The following is a 27,086-nucleotide window of genomic DNA, read 5'->3' on the forward strand; positions in this document are numbered from 1 at the left end:
TGTGTGTGTGTGTGTGTGTGTGTGTGTGTGTGTGTGTGTGTGTGTGTCCTGACCGGCTAAATTGAAGCTAGCATCAGAGCGAAAATAGTGAGAGCGTAAATTGACCCTCTATTTTTAGCTTCACAGCAGCATCAGCTGGAAAGCGGTGCTGCTTCAACAACAACTCTTTCTGGGGTCCAGATACAACATTTAAAAGAAACATATAAAGTCAACAATGTCTGTGCTTTATTTAGGAAACAATAAAGATACTTAAACATTGCATTCAACAATAAAATTACATCAAAACCCTGCATACTTTTTAGTTTCAGTTTAACTGTGATGTTACTCTATGGTGTTGGATGCGTGTTATTGAAGGTACCATCATGTCTGAAAGCACAAACCTAAACTTTAACCGTACTTAACGTTCAGATATTTGGACATATTATTAGCAGGGATTTACAACACAATGTTGTCATTACAATAAAAATGGAATTTAACAGGAGCCCTCCATGGAATAACTAACAAAATGCAATTGGTGCTTAGGGTCACCACACTATATTGCAGGTCCGTCATTTAGTGTGACTTAGAGAGCTTTCATGCTAAACATGGAGACATTTGTCAAAGGGAACACAGACAATTTTACAAATATGATACTTTTTTCTTTTACCTATAATTAAAACCACATTATTTGCAGAAAGATATTGAGTAAATATTATTAAAATGATTAGTATTAGTAAATTATGGACCAGTAATTATGGACCTCTCTGACATGAGCCCAACATAATGTTGAGCTTAAAGGAAGCAGTATTTGCTGAAGGGCTCTTTTATTGGACTGTTTAATGTTGTTTCTGTTATTTTGTTCGCTCCCTGGTGTAATAATGCAACGACTCATCCTTCTTGTCTTGCTTCAGGTCACAGTAATGGTCGATTCCGTTCTGTAACTGGGCAGACTAGTGTGTAGCTATATAAACATGAAACATGGTGTGACTATTGTCATTTCTGTTTAATTAAGACACTTTTTCTATAATGTGTGAATCCACATGGTGGCAAGAGGGAAATGAGTAAATGACGGACAGAAGAATGTTAGCAATAAAAATCAACTAAAACCAGTGCAAACTAATAAAAGAAGCACTTAATTAGAAAGAACTGGCACCGCTTGTTCTTATTGTTCTTATTGTTCTTATTGTTCTTATTTAAAGGAAAAGGACAGACAATCTAAAACACTTCAGACAAGAACAAAAAGACAACAATGAGAATAATGAATCTCTCCGTTTCTCGCAGTGCGTACCGAGTCCAGGTCAGGGCTTTCAACTGGGTCAGTACTGCTGCCGCTGCAAAGAGGGTTACTACAACCCAGAGATAGCCCCTCAAGGTCCAGGTGAGTCAACAGCTAACCTCTGCTGCCCAACAGGAGAAATCACTTGTTTACTGCCCATTGAAACACAACCAAGAGTCACACAGCAAGAAGATGGTATTCCTGTGCAGCCTTTACTGAACACAGGGTTTGTTTTATGTCCTTTGTTTATATTGATATCTTTCTCTTTTATAACAGAGAGGAGAAGACGTGACGGAAAGTTAAACTAATTTAACAATAATCTAACTCACCTATAGCTCAGGTTTGCAGATTTGCTCCCGTTTTATTTAGCATGACTGAACTTTTTAGTATCTTTTAGTTTGTTAGTTGCTGTTTAAGTCCCTCTCACGCTCCCACCACCACATGCTCAGCTAAACAATCTATAAAAACTCAGTGTACAGACGCACACAGTTAGCTGGGGAAGAAAGTGGAACATCGAGCAGCTGACGAGTCAGATATTTTCCCCAGGAGTTGGTGGGGACCAAAAAAAAACAGAGTTAAAGGTCAAGTTTGTAGGACTTAGTGACATCTAGCGTTGAGGTTGCAGATTGCAACGTCAAAAACGTGAAAGTCTCTCTCTACAGCCAGGGTTTGGTTTGTCCGCTCTGGGCTACTGTAGAAACACGGAGGTGCAACATAATGAACTCTGTGAAGAGTAACTGCTACCTATGCAAATATGAAGGACTCATTCTAAGCTAGCGATTCTTAGTTTAAGGTGAATATATACTAATGAAAACATAGTTATATTATATTCCATTTCTGCTAATAAATCCCCCAAAATCCTTCACATTGGACCTTTAAAAGAGAGTCAATATTGGACTTTGATTCATGAGAAAATATGACCCCAAATGAACAAACAAGCTGCTGAAATGGTGATAAAGTTACGAAGGAATTATGCACCCTTAATTGAATTTTGGGTTGTTTTTTATCCACTTACTTCCATTATGGATTATACTTTAACGGATGAAATGCACATGGTTTTTAACATGTACATATCGTCATGTCACTGCCTTTATAAATCCTGCAGGCTGTAGATTGTGTATGTAGACGTGTGCTCTATACACGCATGCACGGTACATATCCACCCATTTATTTATTTTATTTTTGAACTAATTGTACTGTATACAACTGAATCACATATACAGTATATGTGATGTTAGTGCTTTTTACACCTATTTCTTCACATACCTGTGCCTATTTCTGTGTAAGTGCATTGAGATCAATGCGAAAGCCGGAGTCGATTTCCTGCACTTGGCCCGTAAAGCTTCATATATTCCTTTAGAGACATGCAATGCTGTGTATGTAGTGTACTGTTTTTGGAAGTCACATGTATATGAGGTCCTCACATGGGTTTGTGTAGGTGTCGATGCAGATGGTGGCCCTGTGAACGGGAGTGACGGCGGTATGTGTTACCCGAACATGCCCATCTGTCTCCCGTGCTGGCCGGGCTGTGAGAGCTGCCAGGACGGCAGCCCCTGCTGGGTGCAAGAGGCCTGGCTTCTCAGGGGCGGCGTGCTGGCCGTCCAGGGCGTCTTCATGCTCCTCATCTTCGTCAGCATGCTGGTGGCCTACAGGCATCGTCGCAACCGGGTGAGTCAGGTCTTTTGGCTCAACGGGGCCACCGTACGGATGGGGTTGGATGGAGGAGAGCTGTTCCCGGCGTTGAGCCACGATACATTATGTCAAGATCAAAGACCTGTCTTTCTATAGCGTACGAGTCGACATTTGTTGCTTTCGAATCAATCTTTCAAACTAAATCTTTTTTTTTTCAATCGCGGATGTTACAAAATGGTTGATTTCATCATTCTTGTGACATAAAGGATGTAGAAACAAACTGAAACCTTTTCAAAGCCTTTGCTGCATTAGCATTAGAGGGCTACTTTCATTATAGTCTTCCTAAAAAGCTGAAACATGACGCCGAGGTTTTCTTTCCATATTAAGTCAAATGAGCATCTACCGCTATGGAAGCACAAATCTTTTTTGTTATCACAGTGGCAGAAATGAGCTTCCATATGTACTGTAAACTCAGAGCACCTCTGTATTTTAGTTTACACAGTTAAAACAACACTTATATACAGTTCAGATTGTGGTTTGTTAGCTGAGACTAATGGGAGTAGCCGTTTTTAAAAGCTAATTAGATAATCATTGGTTTATCTTGGTTGTAATTGGCAAGGTTTCTTTTTACTAAATAGTGGCAGGGGAAAAATGCTCTTTTGGCCTTCTAGTGGAAAAATTGTAATGAAGTGCCCTTCCAGTAGAGAAAACGGGATAAAGTGCCCTATCCTAAGTCCTTTAACAGTATATTATGAAAATACACTGTTAAAGTCCTTTAACTTCTCAACAAGCACCACATCTTCTTTTTTACTCTCTAACGGGTCTTTTTGTCGTCCCTCAGAGGATCCGGGCGTCCGGCCTCCTGCTGCTGGAGACGATCTTGTTCGGCTCTCTGCTCCTCTACTTCCCGGTGAGTGTGACCGAGCTGAGAGTGTCAGAGATTAGAGCTCTTTACAGATCACTGCACAGCACAGCACCACGGATTATATCATAATGGACCATTTTGTGGGAGGGTGAAAGAGGGTGAGGGTGTGCGAGTGGGAACGGGTTGGGCGGGTAGGCAGTCGACAGTTTTCATAAATCAATCTTTAGATTCATTTTTACCAATTATTAATGAGCTGTTAAAGTAAATCACCCACCTGACTGCTGAGCTGGTGCTCTACTGCCGGTTATTGATCATTGATTTAGATGTGACGTGAGAACATGTTAATGGGCTGTTCTCATGGCAGCTCGGCTCCTCTTAACTGCACACTGGTGGGACGATTTCAAAGGATCGTAAAAATGATCGTGTTTTTATTTCAATCAAGTGACGTCTCCATAAAGAGTAATGCCAACTTGTCTTTCAAACACAGCGGTGATTGAGTTCCCTGTGCACAGGAAATGGCTCTTGTCGTTGGTTTAGAATGAATTAACGGAGTTAAAGGTTCAGTGTGCAGCATTCAGCGGGATTTATTGGCATAAATGGACTATAATATTATTGAGAATCTTTTCTTTACTGTATAATAATCTGAAAATAAGAATGGTTGGGTTTTTGTTACCGTCGAATGAGCCGTTTATACCTACATGCAGGTCCTCATCACGGAGCCGGCCGCCGTGTTTCTACAGTAGCCCATAACGGACAAACAAAACACGGGCTCTAGATAGGAACATTTGAGTTTTTGCGTTTACGCATCGGCCACCGTAGTTCTCCTACACGCTTGGCACACGCTATTTCACACTCTGATGGTTAACGTTAAACTATCCGTACAGGTCACGGATCGACAGTAGTCCGTTACACTACTAATCCTAATTCATTTGCCCAATTTAGGATTATTTTAGGGTTATGGTTTGTATGGGGTTTAGTTGAGATTGAGACACCTGTCAATCAGGCAAACCTGCTCTAAAACATACGCTCAGCTGCCAGTCTATTGGGTACATTTAGATACAACTGTTCTTGAAAGGTCCTGATTGATCTCTATGATGATTTTGAACGTTTTTGCAGTTTGTGGTGCTTTGTTATTCTCAGATGCGTCGCTAATATTTAACTTCATATTAGCTCCTCCAGTACTTTAGCTGCTCTAAAGACTTTAGGTGGAAATCTTCTTATCACAAAAAAAATAATTTGATTCAGTGTTACCTGACTTTTCTGTCTTATTTCATTCAGTTCCAAACTGCAATGAATACAACAGTTGGATATTCAGTGAATACATTTATACTATTTCTTTGAAACAGTTGCATGGATCACCAATAATAATACCGTCTCACCAAGAAATATAATTTGTACACGCTCGAGTACAATAAGGATTCATTGAGGACAACGTGCTGGACGACACAGAGGATATACAAAAAACTGACATATGAGTAAATAAAGCACAAAGTATTCATGTATATTGAACTTATATTCAAACTATGACATATTTACTCTACACTGACAGGAAAGGAGTGCAGGAAATGAGCAAAATATTTTACTGGGCGTTTGTTTGGAGAAATTCAAAGGTAAATTGCAGCCCACATACCTGACTGTAGTTCTGAACGTCCCAGATAAAAAGGTCAGAGTTCACTCTCTCCTCTCGGCGAGGGGTCACTGTGGTCGGGCGGCCATTTCATCTACAAACAGATCAGCTGCTGAAGGGCTTGTCTTGGTGTGCACCTGGAGGACCGTCACAGTGATAAAAAGTGATGCAAGGTTTCTAGAAGCTGATCGTATTGATCAAAGATTAGAAGTACAAGCGGGACAAATTTGAGGTACTTTGAGAAATTAGAGAAAATGGAAAAACATAATCAGCAGATTAATCTATAATGAAAAGTTCATTCATTAGTTCATTCGTTAAAAATGAGCTCCACCTCAACCAACTACATCAGTTAGACCCTGCTTATATATATATATATATATGTATGCATGAGTATTGATTCATTTATAATATTATTTTCTATTGAGAATATTTACAAATTCAATTGTGACCTGATGGTGGCGCTAGATGGAAAGTCAGATTATTACAATTCACCTTGAGGGGAACATGAGTTTGTGAACCAAATTTTGTGACAATGCATCCAAAAGTTGTGGAGACATCGTGGTGGCGAAAAAGTAAGAGGGTCACTTCTCATTCAGCCATTCATAGAAACTTCACCAGGTTATCAAAGAGCACCAGGACTTTTAATTCGACTCCGCCCACCCACCGTAGCTTTAGATCGACCAATCAGATTACTTCTCAGACTATAATCGAGACCCCAATCTGACTCTGAGTGCATGCAGGCCACATCTGCTGATTAAAGCACGTCGTCTCTGATTCCATATGTATTCACTCTGAGCGGTTTGATCCTCCCCGAGAGGTTCGAACACAACAATGTAAATTTGTGTTCGCATTTGAGGCTTTCGGCTGATGCTCTTATCCAGAGTGACGGAGACGGACTGTCAACGGCAGCATGAGCTTTGGTTCTGGGATTACAGTCATTCGCTCTGCTGCTACATACTGTTGAATGTGACTGAACGTATTTACAATGCAAAATAAAAATATCTGGTCACATACAGTAAGACAGTAATAGCAGCAGTAACACTACTAATGGCAGTAGAAGTTATAGTAGCAGCACCAGCAGTTGCATTAGTACTACTACTACTACTACTACTACTAGTAGTAGTACTTAACTTGTGGTGGATGAGGTATTCAGATCCTAAAGGTACTAATACCACACTGTAAAAAAATTACAAGTACCTCAGCTACAGTACTTGAGTGAATGTACTTAGTTACATCCACCACTAGTACTTGTAACAGTGGCAATAGTAGGAGCAGTTGTACTGCTAACAGTTACAGTAGCTCCAGTATTAATTATGCAAATTATGATTAGTTTCATAATCAGTTCATTTGTAGATTATTTTCCTGATGTATCGATTTTTTTGTTTGGTCTACAGAATGTCAGACAATATTAGTAGTAGGAATAGTAGTAATTGTTGTAGTAGTACTAATATTTAAGGGTACCTATTAGTGGTCTAGTAGTGCTAGATAGTAATGGTTGTATTAGTAAGTTTAGTTTAAGTTTAGATTTAGTTTAAGTAATTGTAATATGACTTCTAAGCAGCAGTGAGAGCAGTAGAACTACGAGTAGATTGTACTGTAGTTTGACTTACAGGAAGTGTCTGTCTCTGCAGGTGTTCATCATGTACTTCAAGCCGAGTACCTTCAGGTGTATTCTGCTCCGCTGGGTCCGATTGCTCGGCTTCTCCATCGTTTACGGGACAGTCACTCTGAAAATGTACCGGTAGGTTTGGTTTCCTTGATTTTACAGTAACATCCCGTTAGATTTCATGACAACAATGATTCCTCCAACGTTCAGTTGATTGAAAACATTGAGTGTTGGAATCACAGTCTGTGGTCTGTACTTATACTAGTGTTACACTTACGGAATTATTGTACTCACAGAATTTTTATTATTTATCGTCTTAAATGCCATTAGTGCTTTGAATTGGCTGTTTGAAATGTGCCATATAAATAAAGCTGCCGTGCCTTTTTAATGTAAACGGTACATTTTCTACATTTTGTCTTCAGCAGTGAAACATTGATAGATTTTGTTGCCTCGCAGGGTCCTGAAGGTGTTCCTCTCACGCACGGCCCAGAGAGTGCCCTACATGTCCAGCCTGCACTTGCTGAGGATTCTGGGAGTGATGCTGATGACGGTCAGCTGGTTCCTGTGTGCGTGGACGGTCGGCGTCCTGCAGAACCGCGACAGGAACATCCCGGTGTTCATCACAACCACCACGTCGGACGGCCAGGGCTTCAACCTGTGTTACCTGGACCGCTGGGACTACATGATGGCTGTGGGTGAGTGGCAGCAGAAGTGAAGACGAGCCTGGACACCTGAGAAAGAGACACTTTAGATTATCTGAGTTGATAGATCCTTTCCCCCCCCAACAACGCAGTTATTTCCTTTTTTATAAACTAGATTTTGAAATTTGCGTATATTTCGACCTTAAATAATGGTCATGAAATTCTTACGTTGAAGTCAATATTAACTTTTATCAACATGGAAGAAGAACATAATAAAATTATTACAGGATAATTCAGTTTTTTTACTATTTGGGTCAAATTTTCATAGTTTTAGTCATCATTTCTGTCAGTCAGGGCACTCTAAGAGCACAGACCTTCGGCAAGGCCACGCCCAATCACGTATGTTAACGAAAAAAATTATCCACCCCGTGATTCGGATTCACTTTTAAATGTAAAAACAAAATAATCTCTCTTTGCACAGGAAATCTGTGTGCACACAACTACAGTAAGTACGGTAGGTCAAAGTTAAGTCGTGAAACTACAGTGCCACGGCTAAAGTTGATACAGTAACACAATATTAAGCATTTTAGCAATATCGAAACGCTAGAACCGTACTAAACTCTAGCAAATTGAAAAAAACCTGTGTTCTACCTTAGCCGAGCTTCTGTTCCTGTGCTGGGGCAGCTCCCTGTGGACCGCCGTCAGGCCGGTTCCCTCAGCCTTCCACGAGCCTCGCTACATGGGCATCGCTATCCACAACGAGCTGCTTCTCTCCTCCTTGTTTCATCTGTTCAGGTAAAACCGTGAGCATGTCCCTGAACCTCAGAAGGTACAGGACAGATAACACCCCCAATATGCCCAAGCAACATACCCTCAGCAATATATTTGCAAAAACAGTGCACTGATGTGACATGATTTTGTGTTTTTTCTGTTTTACCTCAGGTTCACTTTTTCCTCTCTCCATCCTGATTGGATGTTGCTGCTCTCCTTCACGCACACCCATGTGACCATCACTGTGACACTCGCCCTGCTCTTCATTCCTAAGGTACTCGTAGCATGTTGGGGTGGAAGAAGGACACAAAGTAGACAAAACGTCATCAATCAAGCATTAAGTCATCTCAATCTCTGGAGATATTCTTGCCTTAATCTGGGTTTATTTACATTAGCCATGCCATCTAGTTAAATGTGAGCCAGTGGGGGTTCTGGATCTTGTTGATGAGCCCAACTGCAGTTGAGAAGAAACAGTTTTTGTGTCCTGAAGTCTTGGTCCTGATGGACCGCAGCCTCCTGCCAGAGCAATGTGACCTCAAACAGTTTGTGCCCAGGGTGGGAGGGGTCGGCCACAATCTCTCCTGCCCGCCTCAGGGTCCTAGAGGCTTACAGGTCCTGGAGGAAAGGCAGACAGCAGCCGATCACAATCTCTGCAGAGTGAATGATACGCTGCACCTCTGCCCTCGTCCTTGGCAGTGGCTGCAGCGTACCAGATAATTATGGAGGAGGTGAGGATGGACTCAATGATGGCAGTGTAGAAGTGCACCATCATTGTCTTGAGGCAGGTGGAACTTCTTCAGCTGCCGCAGGAAGTACATCTTCTGCTGTGCCTTCTTGATGAGCGAGCTGATGTTCAGCTCCCACTTGAGTTCGGGGGTTATGATGGAGCCGAGGAATCTGAAGGACTCAAAAGTGTCAACTGGGAAATCACACAGGGGGATAGGTGCAGGTGCGGCTGCATTGTTCAGGAAATCCACAATCATCTTCACTGTCTTTAGAGCGTTGAGCTCAAAGTTGTTTTGTCCGCACCACAATTATAACTATTGATACATTAATGTTGCAGCTGGTAAAGGTGGACTTTATTTTTTACTATATATACTGCCATTTTTTTTTGTTTTAGAACGATCAATTATTTGTTGATTAGATTTTGTATTCTGAATCTTCAAAGTAGCTTAAGTTATCAGATAATGTAGTGGAGTGACAAAGTACAATAGTTGTCTCTAAGATGTGGCGATGTAGTAGTATAAAGAAACAGGAAATGAAAATACCCTAAAACAAGTACCTCAAAATTGTACTTAAGTTCAGTACTTGTACTGAGTAACTTTCCACCACTTTGAATGTTTATCGTGTTGGCCTGTAAACTATGAGAATTCGTAGACCATGAAAGTATTTCTTTTACAATATTCTGTGATAATGCATCCAATAATTTCACTGTGAACTCAAGTGTTTGAATGTGTATGACTACAAACAATGTTGTTTTCTGATGCCAAAAGTTAACATCACTTTTTACTCCTGTGTGTCCTCCACAGTTTCTTTATGTGTCTAAGCCGGGGAGAGCGGAGATTGCAGCAGAGGTGTATGAAGATGAAGTGGACCTGCGGCGCTCCGGCTCGTACCTCAACAGCAGTTTTCACTCTGCTTGGAGTGAACACAGTGGAGTGGACCCGGATGACTTTCGGGTAAACTCTCTTGTTGCCTCCGAACGATGTTATCACTTCGCATTGGGACATAATTTACAAAATGTGGAAGAAATTCCTAAGATCACATTTAAATAAGGAAAATAAATGTACCTTAATTTCAGTCATGATCAGATGTAGACACACTTAAACAGATCTTAAATGTATTATAATTCAAATAATAAAATAACAGTTAATACAATCAGCGGTAGAATGAACATATACAGTATAACCTTTCTCCACCCTTTATCCTTATCCTAAATGGTGTTGTTCTTACATGAAAACATGTCTGTTACCTCTCCTCTGACTTGTTACTCTCCATATCTTTTCCTCTCCTCAACCATTTCCTCAATCCCTTCATCAATTTCCTCCCTTCTTCATATGCACCAGGATGAACTGAGGAAGTTATATGCCCAGTTAGAAGTCCACAAGACCAAGAAGATGACCGCAAACAACCCACATCTGTCAAAGAAGCGAAGTTCTCGATGCACTTTGGGGAGATCCATTATTAGACGCATTGCGGAGATCCCAGAAAGCATGAGCCGGCAGTACAGCCGTGAGGACAAAGATGGATCCTTCCACAGTAGGATCAGTGCGAATCAATCTGAGTCTTTCAGGAGGACCCCAGATAATGTCAGTATCAGTTACAAAAGTTCCATGAAATCACCATCACCCTCCATGCGCAAGTCCCAAAGTGATCATCACTATGTCAGGGAAAGAGACCCATCCTTGCGTGACTCCATGTTAAAGGCCAACGCTGTGAAGAGATCTTCCCGGGAATCTGAGACAGATTCCTTGGATATCCCACCAGGAGTTTGCAAGTCAGCCAGTGCCCAAAATTTGTCAATTGATACCAATCTCCTGCATCCTGATCACACCAGGCTTCATAAGTCCTGGAGTCTAACCTCAACTACCACACATTCTATGGAGAACATACCGAAGGTTAACAGAGCCAGCACAGTGCTGACAAGGTCCCGGCACAGCATTTCCATTAGTGACCAGACCAGGAGTGCTCTTCAGTCAGAGTCATTTGACAAGGCTGAGGTCTGTCCCTGGGAGGTAGATCAAGAACAATCAGGGGACAAGAACCAGAAACATGTCACCTACGCAAACTCTGAGGAGGGGTCGGACAAAGGGCCAGCATCTCCAGAAGTGCTTGTCTGTCCCTGGGACCATTTTCCACCCGTAGAAAAGCACCCTTCAGAAGATAGGGGAATAGGTGGAACTGACTCCCCCAAACCACAGGCCTGTGTGTCTGCAAGTGCACCAGGCACTCCAAGACCAAAGGTCATAAAAGATCAAAGCGTCTTCTCCTTCCGCAACACCAGCAGTAAGTGGCTCGCTGTGAAAACAGTTGTAGGATCCTTTGATAGCAGAAGCAGGTCCAGTAAGGAGGGGAGTTTGAATAAAGAGGATTCTGTTTCACAAAAAAGTCAGGAAAGTGCTTCCACAACGCCATCTAGTCGACGTCCCAGCAAGGAAAAGAGGTCGTTGCAGAAAAGAAGTATGACAACAGCAGGAAAACCATGTCTCGTGAAACAGAATGCCATCAGACTTTCTTCTGGGGATTCTTCTGACAGAAGCCCGAGAAAGCTTGCAATGGTAAAATCTGCGGTCTACCCTTGGGACATGGATGATATGCAAAAAGATGGCACTTATGAAAATGTGTTTTTATCAAGGCAGAACAGCAAACGTAGTAGTATTAGTTCTTGGGAAACTGCTAGCAGCTGTAGAACTCCTTCAACTCACAGAAGAGGAAGCAATCGAATTACACCAGTCCCCAATACTACCTACACAGATGTGTGTCCATTGGATGGAGCTCGTACTTCCAAGGAAGGAGAGGGACTTATGAAGCAGCAGAGCATTAAAGCAGACGTCTGCCCTTGGGACTCACAGGTATCTCAACCATCTAATGTATGTCCATGGGAATCTCAAGAGCAAGGGAATGTGAGCAGGCAAGGAAGTCGTCGTGGTGAGGCGTGTCCTTGGGAATCACAGGATATTCCAGTTATTTATTATACTAACACGTCTAAAGATTCACAAGGACAACAGTCTTTGAAACGTAGATCAGCAGATGTATGTCCCAGGGAGACTGCAGGAAGTCCCCAACCTTCAGTAAAGGAAGATAACGAATATGCTAATGTTTGTCCCTGGGATGTTCAGTACAAGGCTGAAGTTGTATATGAAAACCTAAATCCTTTGGAGAACAAAGGAACGCTGTCTGTGCCTCTTCGACAAGAAATTATGAAATCTGCCGTCTATCCTGGTGCGTCAAAAGAAAATTTAGGCAATGAGCAGCAGCACCATGCAAAATCCGCTGCCCTGCATTTGAGTAGGCAAATGTCCAAGGCAGCAGAAAGTTGTCCGTGGGATTTCCCCGATCCCCCTAAATTCGTGGGAGACATTTGTCCATGGGATGAGGGGAACACAGAGCCAACAGATACAGGCTCAACGACACAAATGACTATCAAGGTAGATATTTGTCCCCGGGAGACTGGACATCAAGACAAACCAGCAGACTCACAAAATGGTATCTCACCTTTGAGAGCTGCTTCTGTACAGACTGATGGGAAAGACAGCACAAGAGTAAACATATGTCCCTGGGAAACTGACCCCCCTGATAACACTGCAGCTACCAGGATGGTTTCACAAGGACCAGAAAGGCTAGCAGATGTTTGTCCATGGGATAGTGGCGAACCAGAATCAGGAAATCCACAGACTCCCAAAACATCTGAGATTAATTTAAGGCAAGACACGGCTCGTGCAGGGGCAGTCAAAACGGAAGTATCAAAAGCATCAGAGAACATACAAAGACAAGGAAATTCCAGGGAAGATGTTTGTCTGTGGAATACAGAAGAGCCAAAAATTCTGCAAAAACAGGATAGCGCTCGAGGAAATGTTTGTCCGTGGGACACAGAGGAACCAAAAGTTCTCAAAAAGCAGGAAAGCGCTCTGGGAGATGTTTGTTCGTGGGAGACAGAAGAACCAAAGGTTCTCCAAAAGCAGGAAAGTGTTCGGGGAGATGTTTGTCCGTGGGAGACAGAAGAACCAAAGGTTCTCCAAAAGCAAGATAAAGCACGGGGAGATGTTTGTCCGTGGGAGACAGAAGAACCAAAGGTTCTCCAAAAGCAAGATAGCGCACGGGGAGATGTTTGTCCGTGGGAGACAGAGGAGCCAGGAGTTGTCAAAAAGCAAGATAGCACTGGAGGAGACGTTTGTCCATGGGAGTCCAAGGATCAACAAACCTCAACCGAAAGCAAAGTTGATATTCCCAAAAGCGACCAAGATGAAGTTACAGAGAACCAGCCACTCAGTGTTGAAGAGAGCCCAGCAGACGTCAGCACGGAGCAGCTAAATGAGTCAAAAGAAAACTTAGCCCTGGGCCGCTGTGATGCTTTGTGTCCCTGGGAGATGGAACGGAGCCAATCAGGTTCATTCACAGACAATGCCTCCGACGTCTTTACATGGGAGCCAGAGAATATTCCTGAGGAAGACGAGGAAGACGATGCCGAATGTGCTGCCGAAGCTCTTGTATTCCCATCTGACTTGTGATCTTACTCTAGCCAGCATTTGTTTTAACATTTTACCCCTTCACCTGTTGATGGTCAAGGGGAACTTTGCAGGGTCAGCTCACAAACAGCTCCCTTGCAGCTGGCAGAGCTGAAAGCCCTTTCTGTTGGAACAAGTGACTGCGCCAATCAAGGACAGAATTTAGGGCTTTGTTATTTCAGGCTGGACTTTTGGGCCATGCCGCTACCCGACGAAGAAGAAGCCTTTAGTAAAGACTTGATGAGCTGGACACAATGAGTTGTGCAAACACTACGTCCCTCATTAAAGCAGCAGTGAACTACAGACAGACATTTCTTGGCTGATGGAAGGGCATCTAAGGCTTTTAGATGAAGTCCCTTTTCTTCCTGCTTCTACCCCCCATTTTAAAATTGAAACTTTTTTTGTGTCTTTGTATGTTTTTAGGTGACAGTACTCATATATGCCATGAACGTACAGTATGTTGGACCCATGGCTGACATTCACCTCGAATGTCACAAAACCTGAACTAAACAAGTCCACATTGAACTCTAAGCTTCACCGGCATTCGCCCGATAAATTCAGTCAAATTCTTTTTCAAAGTAACAGAACGTGTTTAATGTGAAGCACTGGATGTTGTATTAATAATTGATAAAACTATGCATACCTGTTTGCTTAAGTGACGGATTTAATGACTAAATGCCAATGATTATTACTATGCTCTGGTTTTTGATTCAGTGACAATAATGTAATAATAACATTCCATTACTTAAAGAAGCAATGCCAAATAAATTCATAAATCACCATAAACTTCAAGACATACACCCTTAAAACCCCTTAAAGTAGAGTGAAAACTGCATAATTGTTTTATGATCTAAGTATTTAGAAAGTAATGTCAGTACAATTGCAATGGACACCAGTTTCACCAAGATGGGTCCATGAGATAAACATTCAAAACTGTGAAAAATACACATATGCTCCTTAAATGTTTGCTAATTGGAAAGAAATTCAAATTTGTGTTGCAGCTAAACGGACCTGTTTTAAATTAACTAAATATTGCAAATAATGTGAGATTTTTAATGCAGGTATTGATATCAGTTATTGATATCAGTCATTGTTGGAAAAAAGTAACATCTTTGGCACCAAAGTAATATTCACTAATATTGTTATTCTTGTTCTCTATGAGATTCTTCTGCACGACTTCATTGATAACCGGTAATACCGACAGGTGTTTGAAATTAAATTGATTCATGGATTAGTCAAAGATATCTTATGACTATTGGATATATTTATTATTAGCTTAGTTTATTGACATCAAGAGTGGCCCTACGTTTCACTGTCTGACATTAGTGAGTACCATTTTAAACAAATACAACTTTTTAAAAGCAGTAGTATGATATAAACTTACAATATTAACAGTATTCTCTATGGATGTAATTAAGTTACATGTCTATGCCAGCAATTTGTGAAATCAGGTGTCAAGTTTTTCAGCACTTCTGCTCCTAAAGTGTCATTCTGTCCCAGACGACTGCAGCGATTACTTTTCATTCAGTGATGTCATTGTTTAAACATGGCGCCAAGTTTCTGTTATCAATGGAGTGACCTAGTTTTAAGCATTGTTGCATGTTAGTGTGTCTTTTGAAGGAGCGTGCTGTAATTTGATGTAATTTGTTGTAACACATCCCTTGATTTGCAAAGATAAAGAGGCCATGTTCTGTTTTGTATGCAATATCTTCTGTGAAAGATTGTTCTGATAAAGAAAGAAATGAATCGACTGGTATGAGGAGACGCAGGTGGGACTTTATTTTTGTATTTCCTGAGGTCAACGTGCAGTATATTCATCACAGAAATAAACCACTCAAGTTCTGGAGATCTGTACATTTTATTTTTTAAGTTAGTCTTAAAACAACATGAAAATGTGTGAAACTAATTAGAGAAAATGTATTTCTGTTATTATTCCAGAGTGTTGTACGTTGCAGGGAGAGCAGCAGCTTTATTGGCTGCAGGACTCGCTAGTTTGTTCATCCTGAAACTCACCTGCTGCTTCCACCGTTTCTACAGCCAACAGCGTTTCTCAAACAGATAAGCGCCTCCAAAGCGCCTGGTTTCTTGCCAAAGTGGACAAACTAACCAGCCACAGCCAGAATGTAAACAGCATTTGGCGCATGACTGCTCATAGTGTCTCAGTGTGGTTTGATGTTGAGAGCAGCGCCACCCGGTGGCCTATTTATTCCACTGAACCGCCTCTGGTTTGGGAACTTCATAGTTGAGGGCCTCAAACTCCTGTCCTGGCTTCAGCTCTGGACCTGGAATCATGACAGTCTGGAGGAGGAAAGAAGCAGATCACAGTCATTTGTAAGCAGAGTCACATTTTTAGTCAAATTAATTGAAATCAACAAATAACCAATATCTCAAGCGACCATCTATTCAATGCTACTTTTAAAGCCGTTTCTTCTTCTGAGGGAAATCAAGCTTCAGGACAAAGATCAGTTCTGTTAAAGACACCTGATAAACAATGAAACATTATCCATCTGTATTTTTATATAGATACATTCGTATATACACACCATTTTAGGCTTTAAATGGTGTGTTACCACTACAAATGATGAATTACATCATATAATTCCCCTTCTTTTCTTACTATAAATGTGATCACATGAACAACAAGCGCCTCATTATTTGTATTATCATTATTAATAACAAAAGTAACCATGAGAAGGGAGACGGTAACAGAAACTGTTGCAGAGCACTGATGGCGGAGCTTTGTCAGAGTAAGAAACACCTCCCGGGCAACATTACTGCTCCATCTGTCTGCTGTAGTCGAGCCACAGCGGGGCTGACTCACAGACTTAAGGTGATTATATTCTGCATTTTGCAGTGATGCGTATAATGCAAGTCAACTTCTATTCCGGTCTCGTGAAGACTGACGCAGACACTGAACCCGACTCAGGTAACCAGAATCTAACAGGGCTTTGTTTTTAAAGTTGAAGTAAAGGACGGAGCCACAACAACACATTCATATAATCATGGAGATATTCGAGTTAAATGTGGTTGAATCATAGTGAGAAACACAATCGGGTCATCACGAGTCGATCAGGAAAACTCAGATTGATCTATTAAACGTACGGTAGCAGAAAACAGCCGAGCTAGCAATTTATTTTTATATTTTCACGAGATTTCAAGTGAAATATTTCGTTACCTCAAGAAAACAAGCGCTGTTCTCTCTCCCTTTCTTTGATAAACATTAATAACGAGTTGATTATCTCGTTACAAATTAAGATAACAAAATAATTAACTTGCGTTAACAGCATTAAAATAATTCTTGCATGGCCATTCTCTGTATATACTGTATATATGTATTTGTATATATATTGTATTGTGCCGTTAGTCTACATTGTTGATAAAGACAAACAATATAAAAACACCTTATGACCTCCATGAAAAGGTAGGACTGTTGTATTCGCCTGCATCAGTCTAAACTAGGGTTAGTTAATCCTGCCGCCACACTGTGGAGGTTCAACACTTCTGCACACATCTCAACGTGATGGGCAGTCCAGGCAGGTTATTAAAGCTTTTGAACAACCAAACAGCTGCTATCTTAGGGGAAGAAGGAACGGATGTTTAAAAGCATTATGAAGCAAAGGAAGAGAAAATGAATAATCGTAAACATAAGAAAATTATACTGAAAAGCTTGAAACATCTTGTTCACGTGGCCGTTAAAGTGACGTACGGACTGGATAGTTAACTTTACTTTTTGCCTTGAACTCTGCCTTCTTCTTCTACTAAAAGATAAATGTAGTCAGCCAGTGCAGAGCAGAGGGTCACCTTGATAATTGGGTCTTTGGCCGGAGCCCAGGACGGCACTATTTTCCCGTGTAACCTCCATCGGCCGTAGGGGTTGACGAGGTGCCGCTCTACGACCAGGTACTCCAAGACGTCCTTCGGCTGGTCCTCGCTGCCCAGCATCAGCCTCCCGAAGCGGTCGTAGATGGCCAGAATCTACAGGACGACCGCACGTAAAAGAGTCTTCACAAAGTCTCATGGATCCTGATTGTAATATTGTCTCTAAATCTAACACACACTTCGAGAAAAAGCTCTGCACACAAATAGTTCAGACTCATATCATGACTTGATTTGAGTCGACTACAGAGCATTACCATACGGGTCATACCTGTTTGGAGTGCATGCGGACTGTCACCTGGCCGTACAGGTTTCCTTTGGTGATCATGTCAGGGCAGCGGGCGTGGACCACTTTGGGCGGCTCCAGGGACTCGACGAACCTCCAGCTGATCGTCTTGTAACGGTTCCCCCTCGTCATCTCCTGAACACGGGACAGAGGAGTCAAAACCAAAATAAAATGGGGATTTGATGAAACCGGATTGGTGACAAACGTCAGCAACATGAAGAAGAACCACTTACAGGGTAACACCGTTCTGTCACCAGGGAGTGAAGCTTCTCCTTGTTGAACCTGCAAAAACAAACAGCAGTTCATCTTCTCATCTAAACCCAGAGACAGCCTTCAGTCACATGACACTTTTTAGATTAGTTTATTTATTTTGCACAATTTAAACAATAAAATAAAAAATAAAAAACATAATAGCAGGAAGAGGCAACAAGCCAACTGGGCTTATTTGAAGCCTCCACCTATAGAATATTAGGATTTCACAATATTACAGAGAACATAAAATAAATATGCATAAGATATGACTACGGTATGTTAAATATTATTGACAAGATGTTTTTACAAGTTATGAAATATGATAACAATATCAAAACATTACAAACAACAAAAGCTGCATTATTGTGCATCAGGGGCGGCGAGAACCAGGAAGTCACACCTAGAAAACATCTTAACAACCTGCACATAGATACGTCTCGCTCTCAGTGGGATGACTGAACTGAAATGAACTGTGTATTTGTAAAGCGCTGTCCTGAATGGAGGAAATAAAGTACGAGACAGTTTGATCCCAGTAAACCGGCAACACGACCGTCTTAACAATAAAAGGACGAACCAGCTAATTAATTGTCTATGCAAGTAAAACAGAGTTATATTTTAACGAGGCTGAGCTGAGCTGTGTCAGCCGGCTGAGAGACACGAGGTCATGTTCTTACTGTGTCAGGGCGTCGTGGGCCTCCATGAACATTTCTTGAGCTCGCTCTGCAAAACTCTTCGTTGTGAACTGAGAGTCGTGCTCTTTGATTTTACGAATCCTGTAAGAAACGACAACGAAGAAATAAATTTCGCTTTCTCACGTTCACTGCAAAGTGTGTGTGAGTAAGATGATCTGGATGCGATTCAGTGAAACAGCTGAAACAAGGTGATAAGAAAGAGTTAAGAGACATAATCTTACGCTAGTTGTGAGCCGGCGCTCTGTCGCATCTGTTCAGTTCGTTGTTTCAGGCCTTCTTTAGACAGAGTGGACAGACGAGCGTCGCCCTCCGGGGGGATGTAGGGGTCAAAGATGCCCGCTGGTGAAGACATCAAACAGGGACGATCAATCAGTACAATAGCAGGAGACCTGGGGTTGACATTTGAGGACAAATGTGGCAAACTTAACTTATTAAACTGATCATCTTCACTACTCTTATCCCTCTAAAGTCTGATATGTTGTATTTGATAAATGTACTAGAATGTTGTTAATAACCCCCCCACCCCCCACCCCCCCCCCCACACACACACACACACACACACACACACACACACACACACCAGCAGTATACCTTCATGTATTCCCGTTAAGATGAAAAAGCAGCAACATTATTACCAGTGCAGGCGATGTTGATGGGCCTCTCAAAGTACTGCTGCCTGAAGACGAGGCCTGCAGCTCGGGCCTTGGCCTCCGGGTTCTCCTCCTTCTTTCCCTTCAGCCCGGCCGCCGGAGGGACGAAGTACCGCTTCTTAGTGCGGACCGGCAGGTACAGCGGGACGGGATGCCGCACGTCCAGAGACCCCTCAGCATTCTGGGAGAACGGGTTTTAAGATGAAACTTTATTTTTCCCCAAAAGGGGAAATTGTTGTACAGCAGTTGCAACACAAAGTGAGAAAATGTGCAAAACATATATAGAGTGCAAATAAAACTAAATGAAGGCTAAACAATACATATTATTATGCAGGTGCAAAAATAAAAGTAAACAATGTCAGAAATGTAAAAGCAGCACATTTCTGGAACTGGAAGCGTGGAGTAAAAAAGTACAATATTTACTTTTAACGTTACTCCACTACATCTAAAAGTACAAAGAAGCATCACGTGGAAGTACTGAACTAGTACTGAAGCACGTACTTGACTAAATGTACTTAGTTACATTCCACCACCGCAAATAACTAATGTTATAAGAAGTCGAAAATGTGACTGTTACGTTAAGATTGATGGTAAATGACAGTAGGTCAGAATTTTAACTCGCTGAGAGTTTTTGCATGTTTTGCTAACATTTGATCTATTTTTCCTGGAAGTTACTAAATCAATCACAAAACTATAAAAAAACGAAAACACCGTCACTCTGTTGTTGTTGTTATTTGTTGTTTGGTTAAATCTTTGCACTACTGTTTAGTTAGTTCATTTAATATTATTCTGTTTCATTGTATATATTGTGCAATTTTATATCTAATATCTTTACTCTGTTATTCTTATTGTATATATTATGCATTTGATATTTAATATGTTTACTTTATTTATTTTTTACTTATTGGTGCTGTAGCGAAAAAATTCTCCTTGCAGGATTAATAAAGTAAGTAACTATGTATTTATCTATCTAAATATCTAAATATTGTTCCTTGTCTGTCTGATGTCCAGTCAGCTAGCAATAGCTAAGCTAGCTCCCTCAGGACTCCCTTTAAACATAAACCTTCATAACAAGCCACACAAACGAGCTGCTTCAACAACATACCGACTGTCTTTATTTAATAAAGTAAAGTGTCATTAGATGTCTCAGTACCTTGAAACTGCTCAATGTTGCTCTGTGAAGAGCGACCAGTGTCCTCCTCATGGGCGTCGCCATCTTGCCTGCATAAGACTTCCGATTTCTGCTTTCAAAATAAAACTTTGTGCTGGTCTTTAAAACTATATTATACAGAAATTATTTTACCTAAAGCAAAAAATTGTATTTGACTTATTCACAGTGTCAATTGTAGTCGTACGGTTCAGTACATTATCAGATCAATGCGTGGTTATGGACGTTAATATTATTATGCAAATGTTATTATTATTATTTTATTAGTAGTAGTAGTAGTAGTAGTAGTATTGTTTTATTTGTATTGTATTATTATTATTGCCATTATTACTATTGCTGTTGTTGTTGTTATTATGGATTCGGTTTGTTTACATTTTAGGTAAACATTTTTAGTCCATTTTTTTAATTTTATTTTGATTTGTTTTGTTTTATTTTATTATTATTATTATAAATGTTTCTTTTTCTTTAGAAAACGTTCAGAAACATGAACAGGAAAGAGGGCAGCTGATTGGAGACCTCGGCAAGATGGAGGTACGGTTTGATGTAGTGGATATTCTGCAAAAGAACTCAAAAAGTGAATGTTATCAAGTATTATTTCAATATATTGGACTAACTAATATTATAAAGAAAATATGAGCCAGTTGTTTCTTATTTTATTTTATTAAGTACTAGACATCCTCATCCACACTCCATACCAGTTGGTGGCGGTAATGCACCAATTCATTGTTTGCCAACCGCCAATAAACCTCAAAAAGAAGAAGAAGAAGTCTACGGGTAGAGAAGTGTTGAGAGGGTTCCAGTTGATGTCGCTGCTCCTGGGCCGCAGGGTTCCGCTGTCATTCGTAAAACAGACTCACTACTTGCTGTCCACCATCATCACTGTCGAAGCCCGTTTTTGCTTTAATAAAACTCAGAACGATAACTGGAATTATAACACACAACAACCGTCTTCGTTATTAGCGCAACTGGCCCAAAAAATACAGGAACCATGCCCGAAAGGAGGCCCTTCGTTCGGTTACCAACTGACGTTTACCCCGTCAACTACGGCTTGTGTCTGAAGCCCGACCTCATCGACTTCACCTTCGAAGGCAAGCTGGAGGCGCTCGTGGAGGTAACTGTTACGTTGAAACCCGAGCGCTGGTAGCGTCATACATGGATGGATTATTTGTCTAGTCTGTGCATGGCGGAGGGATCTTGTTATGTAATCTGACCACAGCTAACGTTACCAGTAGCTAGCTAATTTAAACCACTAGCTCATCAAATAGCAACCTAGCTGACCTGTGTTGGCGTTAACGTTAACGGTTAGCAATCTAGCCAACCGTTTCACGACGGGGGCTCTCGCGCTGGCTGAAGGGAAAAAAATCTGTATGGATATGTCTGTGACTAGCCAGAAGCTAATTTCTAGCTAGCTAGCAAAACAGTAGCAACCTAGCTGACCTGTGTTGGCGTTTTTAGCTAACGTTAATGGTTAGCTGGCGGTTGATAACCTAGTCAACCGTTTCACCACACTGGCTGAAGGAGCCCCACGAATGGAAAAAAATAATAATGTATGGATATGTCTGTGACTAGCCAGAAGCTAATTGAAGCTAGCCAGCTAGCTAGCACAACAGTCCCGTAGACAGCAGCAGACTTGCACTCTCATGTTAGCTTTAGCCATTAGTACCGTGGACATTAGCCCGCTAACAGGCGCTTAACGTTAATGTGTTTCAAGAGCTTTTGTTTGTTGTATGCCAGCAACTTTAACCCCTTTAGTACACCAATGCATTGCTATAAATCACGATCAATTAATCTGTTTTAAGGTCACTGAGGTTGTCAACTAGCTGCTAAGCTATAAGCTCACTAATGTTTATGCTAAATCATGGCAACATGTTGCCTCACTTACAGTGGTAGAAGAAGTATTCAGATCCTTTACTTTAATGCCACACTATGAGATTACTTCACTTCACCTTAACGTAACTAAAAATACACAAGTATTTGCAGTAACATGTACTTAAGGTATGGAAAGTGAAAGTATTCATTTAGCAGTAAAATGTCAGTGTTATACTATTATACATTATGTTTTTGAATTAATATTACTGCTGCAGTAATGCGTGTTACATTTTTACTTCTAGATGTTTATGGTTGTTGCTGATTTAAACTCTTTCATATACTGTTGGGTAGTTTAATATACAGTAATGCATCATTCTACAATAACATGTTTGTAATTGTGAGAACAAAGTATTGGTCAACTTCTCATGATCTCAAAAAACAGCCCTGTGCATTTACTATCTGGTTTTTAAATAGTTTATTTAGCATAATAAGTAGGGGGGTTTTGTCAGCACACAAATGAACACTTCATCTTTCAGTTTAACATTTAAAATCAACATATCTGGAGATACATGTTGTTGGTTTTTTACCAAAATAATGTTTTTACTGAACTGGAATGATATGAAACATGGTAATCTGAAAAGTAACTAAACCTGTCAAGATAATTCTAATGGAGTAAAAAGTAGAATATTTTTCTCTGAAATGTGTTGGAGTAGAAGTAAAAGTTTGCTCCAAATTGAAATACTCTGGTTAAGTATACTCCAAATTAGTACTTAAGTACAGCACTCAAGTAAACGCAACTGTCCTGACAGCGAAGATGACTTGTAAGTGAATTTCTGCATGATAGTGTCTTCAGAGCAGCTCTAGTTAAGTTTAAACTATATTCTTTAAACAGTAAGTCTGCGTAAGGAATGCATGCTGCGTTTGCTAATGCTGGTTAGCTTTCAGTTGACTTAAGGTGATAGGCTAGTGAATCAGTTTGGATCCCTGAGGCTTATCTCAACAGTGGGTGTAGCTACTATGTAACTAACACATAAAACAAACGCACCAGCTTACTGTGAATGTATTTCTGAGGTGAAGTTGTGCCTCTAGTGTGTAAGTACACATGTCAGCTGTGTTGTGGTAAACGCTCACTCAACACACATTATCAGAGCAATCAGGATACACGGCGTCATTATATATTATGGGCTAAATGTACATTGTTGCTATTAGGTTTTCTTTGTGTATACGACACCCTTCACTACTGGGATATAAACGGCTTCCCTATCAAGAGCAGGTAATGTTATGAGTATTAAATTAACGATGATAAGATAACACTAACTCCAAGGAGCATGAGTCAAATATGACAAACAAAGCAGACAGCTGGAAAACAAAGTAAACAACGTTTTGCTTGACCAGCAGCCCAAAACTCATAGAAATCCAGTTTACGAATGTTACAAAACAAAGACAAGTATGCTGGATCCTCACACAAGACCTGACATGTTTCCTCAAAGAACCACTTTTACAATTACTTATCAAAGAGGTTGATGATTATCTTTCTGTCAATCAATTTATTGTTTCAGCACTAAGCCATTGAAAGCTGGCGCTGGATGTTTTTGAGAAGTTTGTCTTATTTTCGTTTGGTGTCTTATTGGCTCCAGGACAGCCATGACACCTAGCACGAGGAATGTATATGGGAGATCATGTGCTTATTACTATTTAGCATATGATCTCTATTAAAGCGTGACACATTCAAACAGATTTAGACCAACCCTACTGATAAAACATCCAGTCAAGGTTTGAATATATTCAAACATTACGTCATTTAGATGTTTGCCGGGACTAAATGCAAATCCTCATTTCAGCAGCTCTTAAAGTTGAGTCCTCCTGAAAGTTCATTTCACTCCTGTGCGTGCTGAGAGGCGAACATTTTTCACCAGTTTGGTTTAGTAACACCCATTTTTCCTGCGGTTTGTACAACGCCTGGGTGAAATACAATGGACCGGAAGAAACCAAAGCAATGTGGCACTTTGCCATTTGCCTTGCATGTTTCTTAATCACGGCCTCCGAGTGTATCAAACAACAGCAGCGTCACTATTAAACAACCCTTTCTGAAAACTGTGAGGCTTCAAAGTGTGTTTCGTTCTTAATAAATCGGGCAGTCACATCCACGGTTTTCCACATCACAAGTCAGAAGCCCCATAGTCTGTCTTCCTGTCTTTGTTTTCATCACTTTATTTCTTTCCGCATACCCCGACTGGTTCTTTATCTGTGCCCAGTTTGCCCTTCAACCTCTGTGTGTTTAGCGCTCAGTAAGCAGATTCATTCCCGCCTCAGCTATCTGATGATCCGTCTGCGTATACCATCACAGTTACATTTGCTCTCTTCAAAATAAAAGCTCCTGCTTCTTTACATACTCCGGTGGTAGTGTTTATTGGAGCTTTACACTTCATTCAGGCTTCACCTTTCCCAAACATGTTGGGATTTGAAATGATGTCACCGCAGAGGTTATCGAGGATAAATTATGTTTTATGTCAATATTTACAGGTTACACAGGCCACCAATCAGATTGTGATGAACTGTGCTGACATCGACATCATCACGGCGTCCTTCGTACCGCAGGGAGGAGAAGGTGAGGGTCAGACTCTGCTTTTTACGCTCCTTTATTCTTTATTAATAATGACGAAAATGTAGTTTGTAGGTATCTTGATTTTTTTCGATTACACCTGATTTTTTAATTCCTGAAATAGTAAGAGTGAGTATTTCATGCTCGTGGTCTCATATCTTTTTCTTCCTCTCTTTTTAGAAATTAATGCCACAGGATTCAACTATCAGAATGAGGACGAGAAAGTCACCCTGTCATTTCCTAGTGCTCTACAGAAAGGTGAGAAGGGACTCCACTCGTCTCTGCTGTTGTGTCTGCTTTTCAAACATTATTACACTTGAAGAATGAAATATTAGAAGAATGAATATATTTATCGGTTATGGCTGAACTAACCCCCCCTTAGGCTCTGGCACGTTGAAGATAGACTTCGTCGGGGAGCTGAACGACAAAATGAAGGGATTCTATAGAAGTAAATATTCGTCCGCTGCTGGAGAGGTCCGCTACGCTGCTGTCACACAGTTTGAGGTAAGCTGGTGGCCTCAAGGAAATGTTTTCTTTTGGGAAAGTTGAGTGTGTTGCTTAACCCACTACTTGCCTTTGATGCATCATAGGCCTGGTGGTCATGTGACTTGTTGGTTTTTGCCAGATTTCTCCTAGAGATGAGGCAATGTCTCACATTTCATCCTATTTATACATATGTTTGAAGATGTTTCTGTGTGTAAGCAAGGGTTTTGGGGAAAGTTTAGCTAAATACCAGGTCATTCCAGTCTGGACTCTGACTCTCATTAGAACCTGCAGAGTATCCACCTGATGTTTACAGACACAGGTTTGTGTGTGCACTCTGGATGATAAAGAGACCGAAACAGAGAGGAGAGAGAGACACCACTTCCTCACCACAACTTCTGTGTAATCTCTAGCTCACGTTGTGTGTTCAGGATGATGTAACATGAACTCAGGTAGGAGCTGTAACGACTCACAGTGACCGGTAGCACCGGTTAGTTTGACACCTGTGGTGACGGAGCCTAAAGTGGTAAATGTTTCAGGCTCCCCGCTGGAAAACAAATTAAAGGCCCCTTTGTTCCGAGGCTGGTCAGTAGATCAAATCATTGGCTCCGGGGCTTTTATTTTTTAAATATAAAGGAAATGCCACAACTACATTTGATGCTGTGAGAAACGGCTGACAGGTGTTTTTCCACCTGTCGCAGACAAAACCGCTCGACTGCAGCGCTGCCTGAAACAAAGCGCGAGAGGCCCGTGCTGCTCACACAGCAAAATGACTTCTGAAAGGACAAATAGCAGGAAGTCTTTAGGTCGGCATGTCATGTGAAAGCTGTTCCACACAGGAGGATCAAATAATAGGTTGCATAAAAACACTCATCCGCACAACAATTACAGAGATGCAGTCGTTGGATCTCAGCCTCCCTCCAGCAGTTTGAGACATAAAATACTGCAAAAGTTACAATCTAGGGATAAAATATTCCATATTTAAAATGTAAAATAATATATATTTGTGTGAGACAGGTGCACTGTAATTGCAAAGTGAATAAACTAATGTAAACAGGATATATCATGTATAAAGTATGCTATCATGGAATCACTGTACCCCCCCCCCTTCTTTCCTCCTCCAGGCCACGGATGCTCGCAGAGCTTTCCCCTGTTGGGATGAGCCAGCGATCAAAGCCACCTTTGACATCGCTCTGATAGTTCCTAAGGACCGCGTAGCCTTGTCCAATATGGTACGAGTCACAAGTCACTCTGACCGGGGCACTCTCTGCTCACAAGTTTATGTGTGTGTGTGTCTGTCTCTCTCTCTCTGTCTGTCTGTCTCTCTCTGTCTGTCTCTCTCTCTCTGTCTGTCTCTCTCTCTGTCTGTCTGTCTCTCTGTCTGTCTGTCTGTCTCACTCACAACAACGTGTGAAATGCCACTACTGTACAGTCAATTTTTCACTGAACAGGTTTGCAGCCAAATTGCATCATAAATCATAATCTGTCTTGGATGATTCCCCATCAACAGCTCCAGGCTAACGCAGCTCGTCTGTTGCTGACCATGAAGCTAAATCTGCTCTTTCTGATGACTGAATGAATATGAATGTGTGTTTATGTCCAATCTTGTTGTGTCAGATTGTGTGTGTGTGTGTGTGTGTGTGTGT

General features: G+C 41.1%; 3 protein-coding genes across 3 annotated transcripts in view; 2 read left to right on the forward strand and 1 right to left on the reverse strand.

The window, feature by feature from the left end:
• The window catches only part of gpr179 (G protein-coupled receptor 179), a 21,322-nt gene extending 5,854 nt beyond the window's left edge, over nucleotides 1-15,468 (forward strand). The window contains exons 3-11 of the mRNA XM_031877112.1: nucleotides 1,261-1,357; nucleotides 2,694-2,923; nucleotides 3,729-3,797; nucleotides 7,011-7,120; nucleotides 7,442-7,680; nucleotides 8,283-8,421; nucleotides 8,569-8,671; nucleotides 9,927-10,076; nucleotides 10,464-15,468. Of these exons, the coding sequence (XP_031732972.1) occupies nucleotides 1,261-1,357; nucleotides 2,694-2,923; nucleotides 3,729-3,797; nucleotides 7,011-7,120; nucleotides 7,442-7,680; nucleotides 8,283-8,421; nucleotides 8,569-8,671; nucleotides 9,927-10,076; nucleotides 10,464-13,625 (4,299 nt within the window). The 3' untranslated portion in view covers nucleotides 13,626-15,468. The remainder of the gene's footprint in view (nucleotides 1-1,260; nucleotides 1,358-2,693; nucleotides 2,924-3,728; nucleotides 3,798-7,010; nucleotides 7,121-7,441; nucleotides 7,681-8,282; nucleotides 8,422-8,568; nucleotides 8,672-9,926; nucleotides 10,077-10,463) is intronic.
• mrpl45 (mitochondrial ribosomal protein L45) lies at nucleotides 14,854-20,595 on the reverse strand. The gene is made up of 8 exons (XM_031877113.1): nucleotides 20,532-20,595; nucleotides 19,364-19,559; nucleotides 18,950-19,067; nucleotides 18,711-18,809; nucleotides 18,018-18,066; nucleotides 17,770-17,919; nucleotides 17,424-17,597; nucleotides 14,854-15,920 (listed from the first exon to the last, which is right to left on the reverse strand). The coding sequence occupies exons 1-8, from the start codon at nucleotides 20,592-20,594 to the stop codon at nucleotides 15,822-15,824; spliced, it is 948 nt and encodes a 315-aa protein (XP_031732973.1). The 5' UTR covers nucleotide 20,595; the 3' UTR covers nucleotides 14,854-15,821.
• A 697-nt stretch (nucleotides 20,596-21,292) lies between these two features.
• npepps (aminopeptidase puromycin sensitive) overlaps nucleotides 21,293-27,086 on the forward strand; it is a 30,604-nt gene continuing 24,810 nt past the window's right edge. The window contains exons 1-5 of the mRNA XM_031877124.1: nucleotides 21,293-21,657; nucleotides 24,879-24,963; nucleotides 25,138-25,215; nucleotides 25,340-25,461; nucleotides 26,565-26,672. Coding sequence (XP_031732984.1) covers nucleotides 21,535-21,657; nucleotides 24,879-24,963; nucleotides 25,138-25,215; nucleotides 25,340-25,461; nucleotides 26,565-26,672 — 516 coding nt within the window. The 5' untranslated portion in view covers nucleotides 21,293-21,534. The remainder of the gene's footprint in view (nucleotides 21,658-24,878; nucleotides 24,964-25,137; nucleotides 25,216-25,339; nucleotides 25,462-26,564; nucleotides 26,673-27,086) is intronic.

The sequence above is a fragment of the Anarrhichthys ocellatus genome, unplaced genomic scaffold (genome assembly GCF_004355925.1).
Source record: "Anarrhichthys ocellatus isolate YVR2014 unplaced genomic scaffold, GSC_Weel_1.0 scaffold126, whole genome shotgun sequence".
Taxonomy (NCBI): Eukaryota; Metazoa; Chordata; class Actinopteri; order Perciformes; family Anarhichadidae; genus Anarrhichthys; species Anarrhichthys ocellatus.

Excerpts from the sequence above, each read along its gene's own strand:
- mrpl45 (XM_031877113.1), bottom strand. The coding sequence starts at position 20,594 with ATGGCGACGCCCATGAGGAGGACACTGGTCGCTCTTCACAGAGCAACA. Across the intron at positions 19,560-20,531 it reads CAACATTGAGCAGTTTCAAG|AATGCTGAGGGGTCTCTGGA; the intron begins GTACTGAGACAT and ends CCGTTCTCCCAG. Across the intron at positions 19,068-19,363 it reads CATCAACATCGCCTGCACTG|CGGGCATCTTTGACCCCTAC; the intron begins GTAATAATGTTG and ends TGTCTTCACCAG.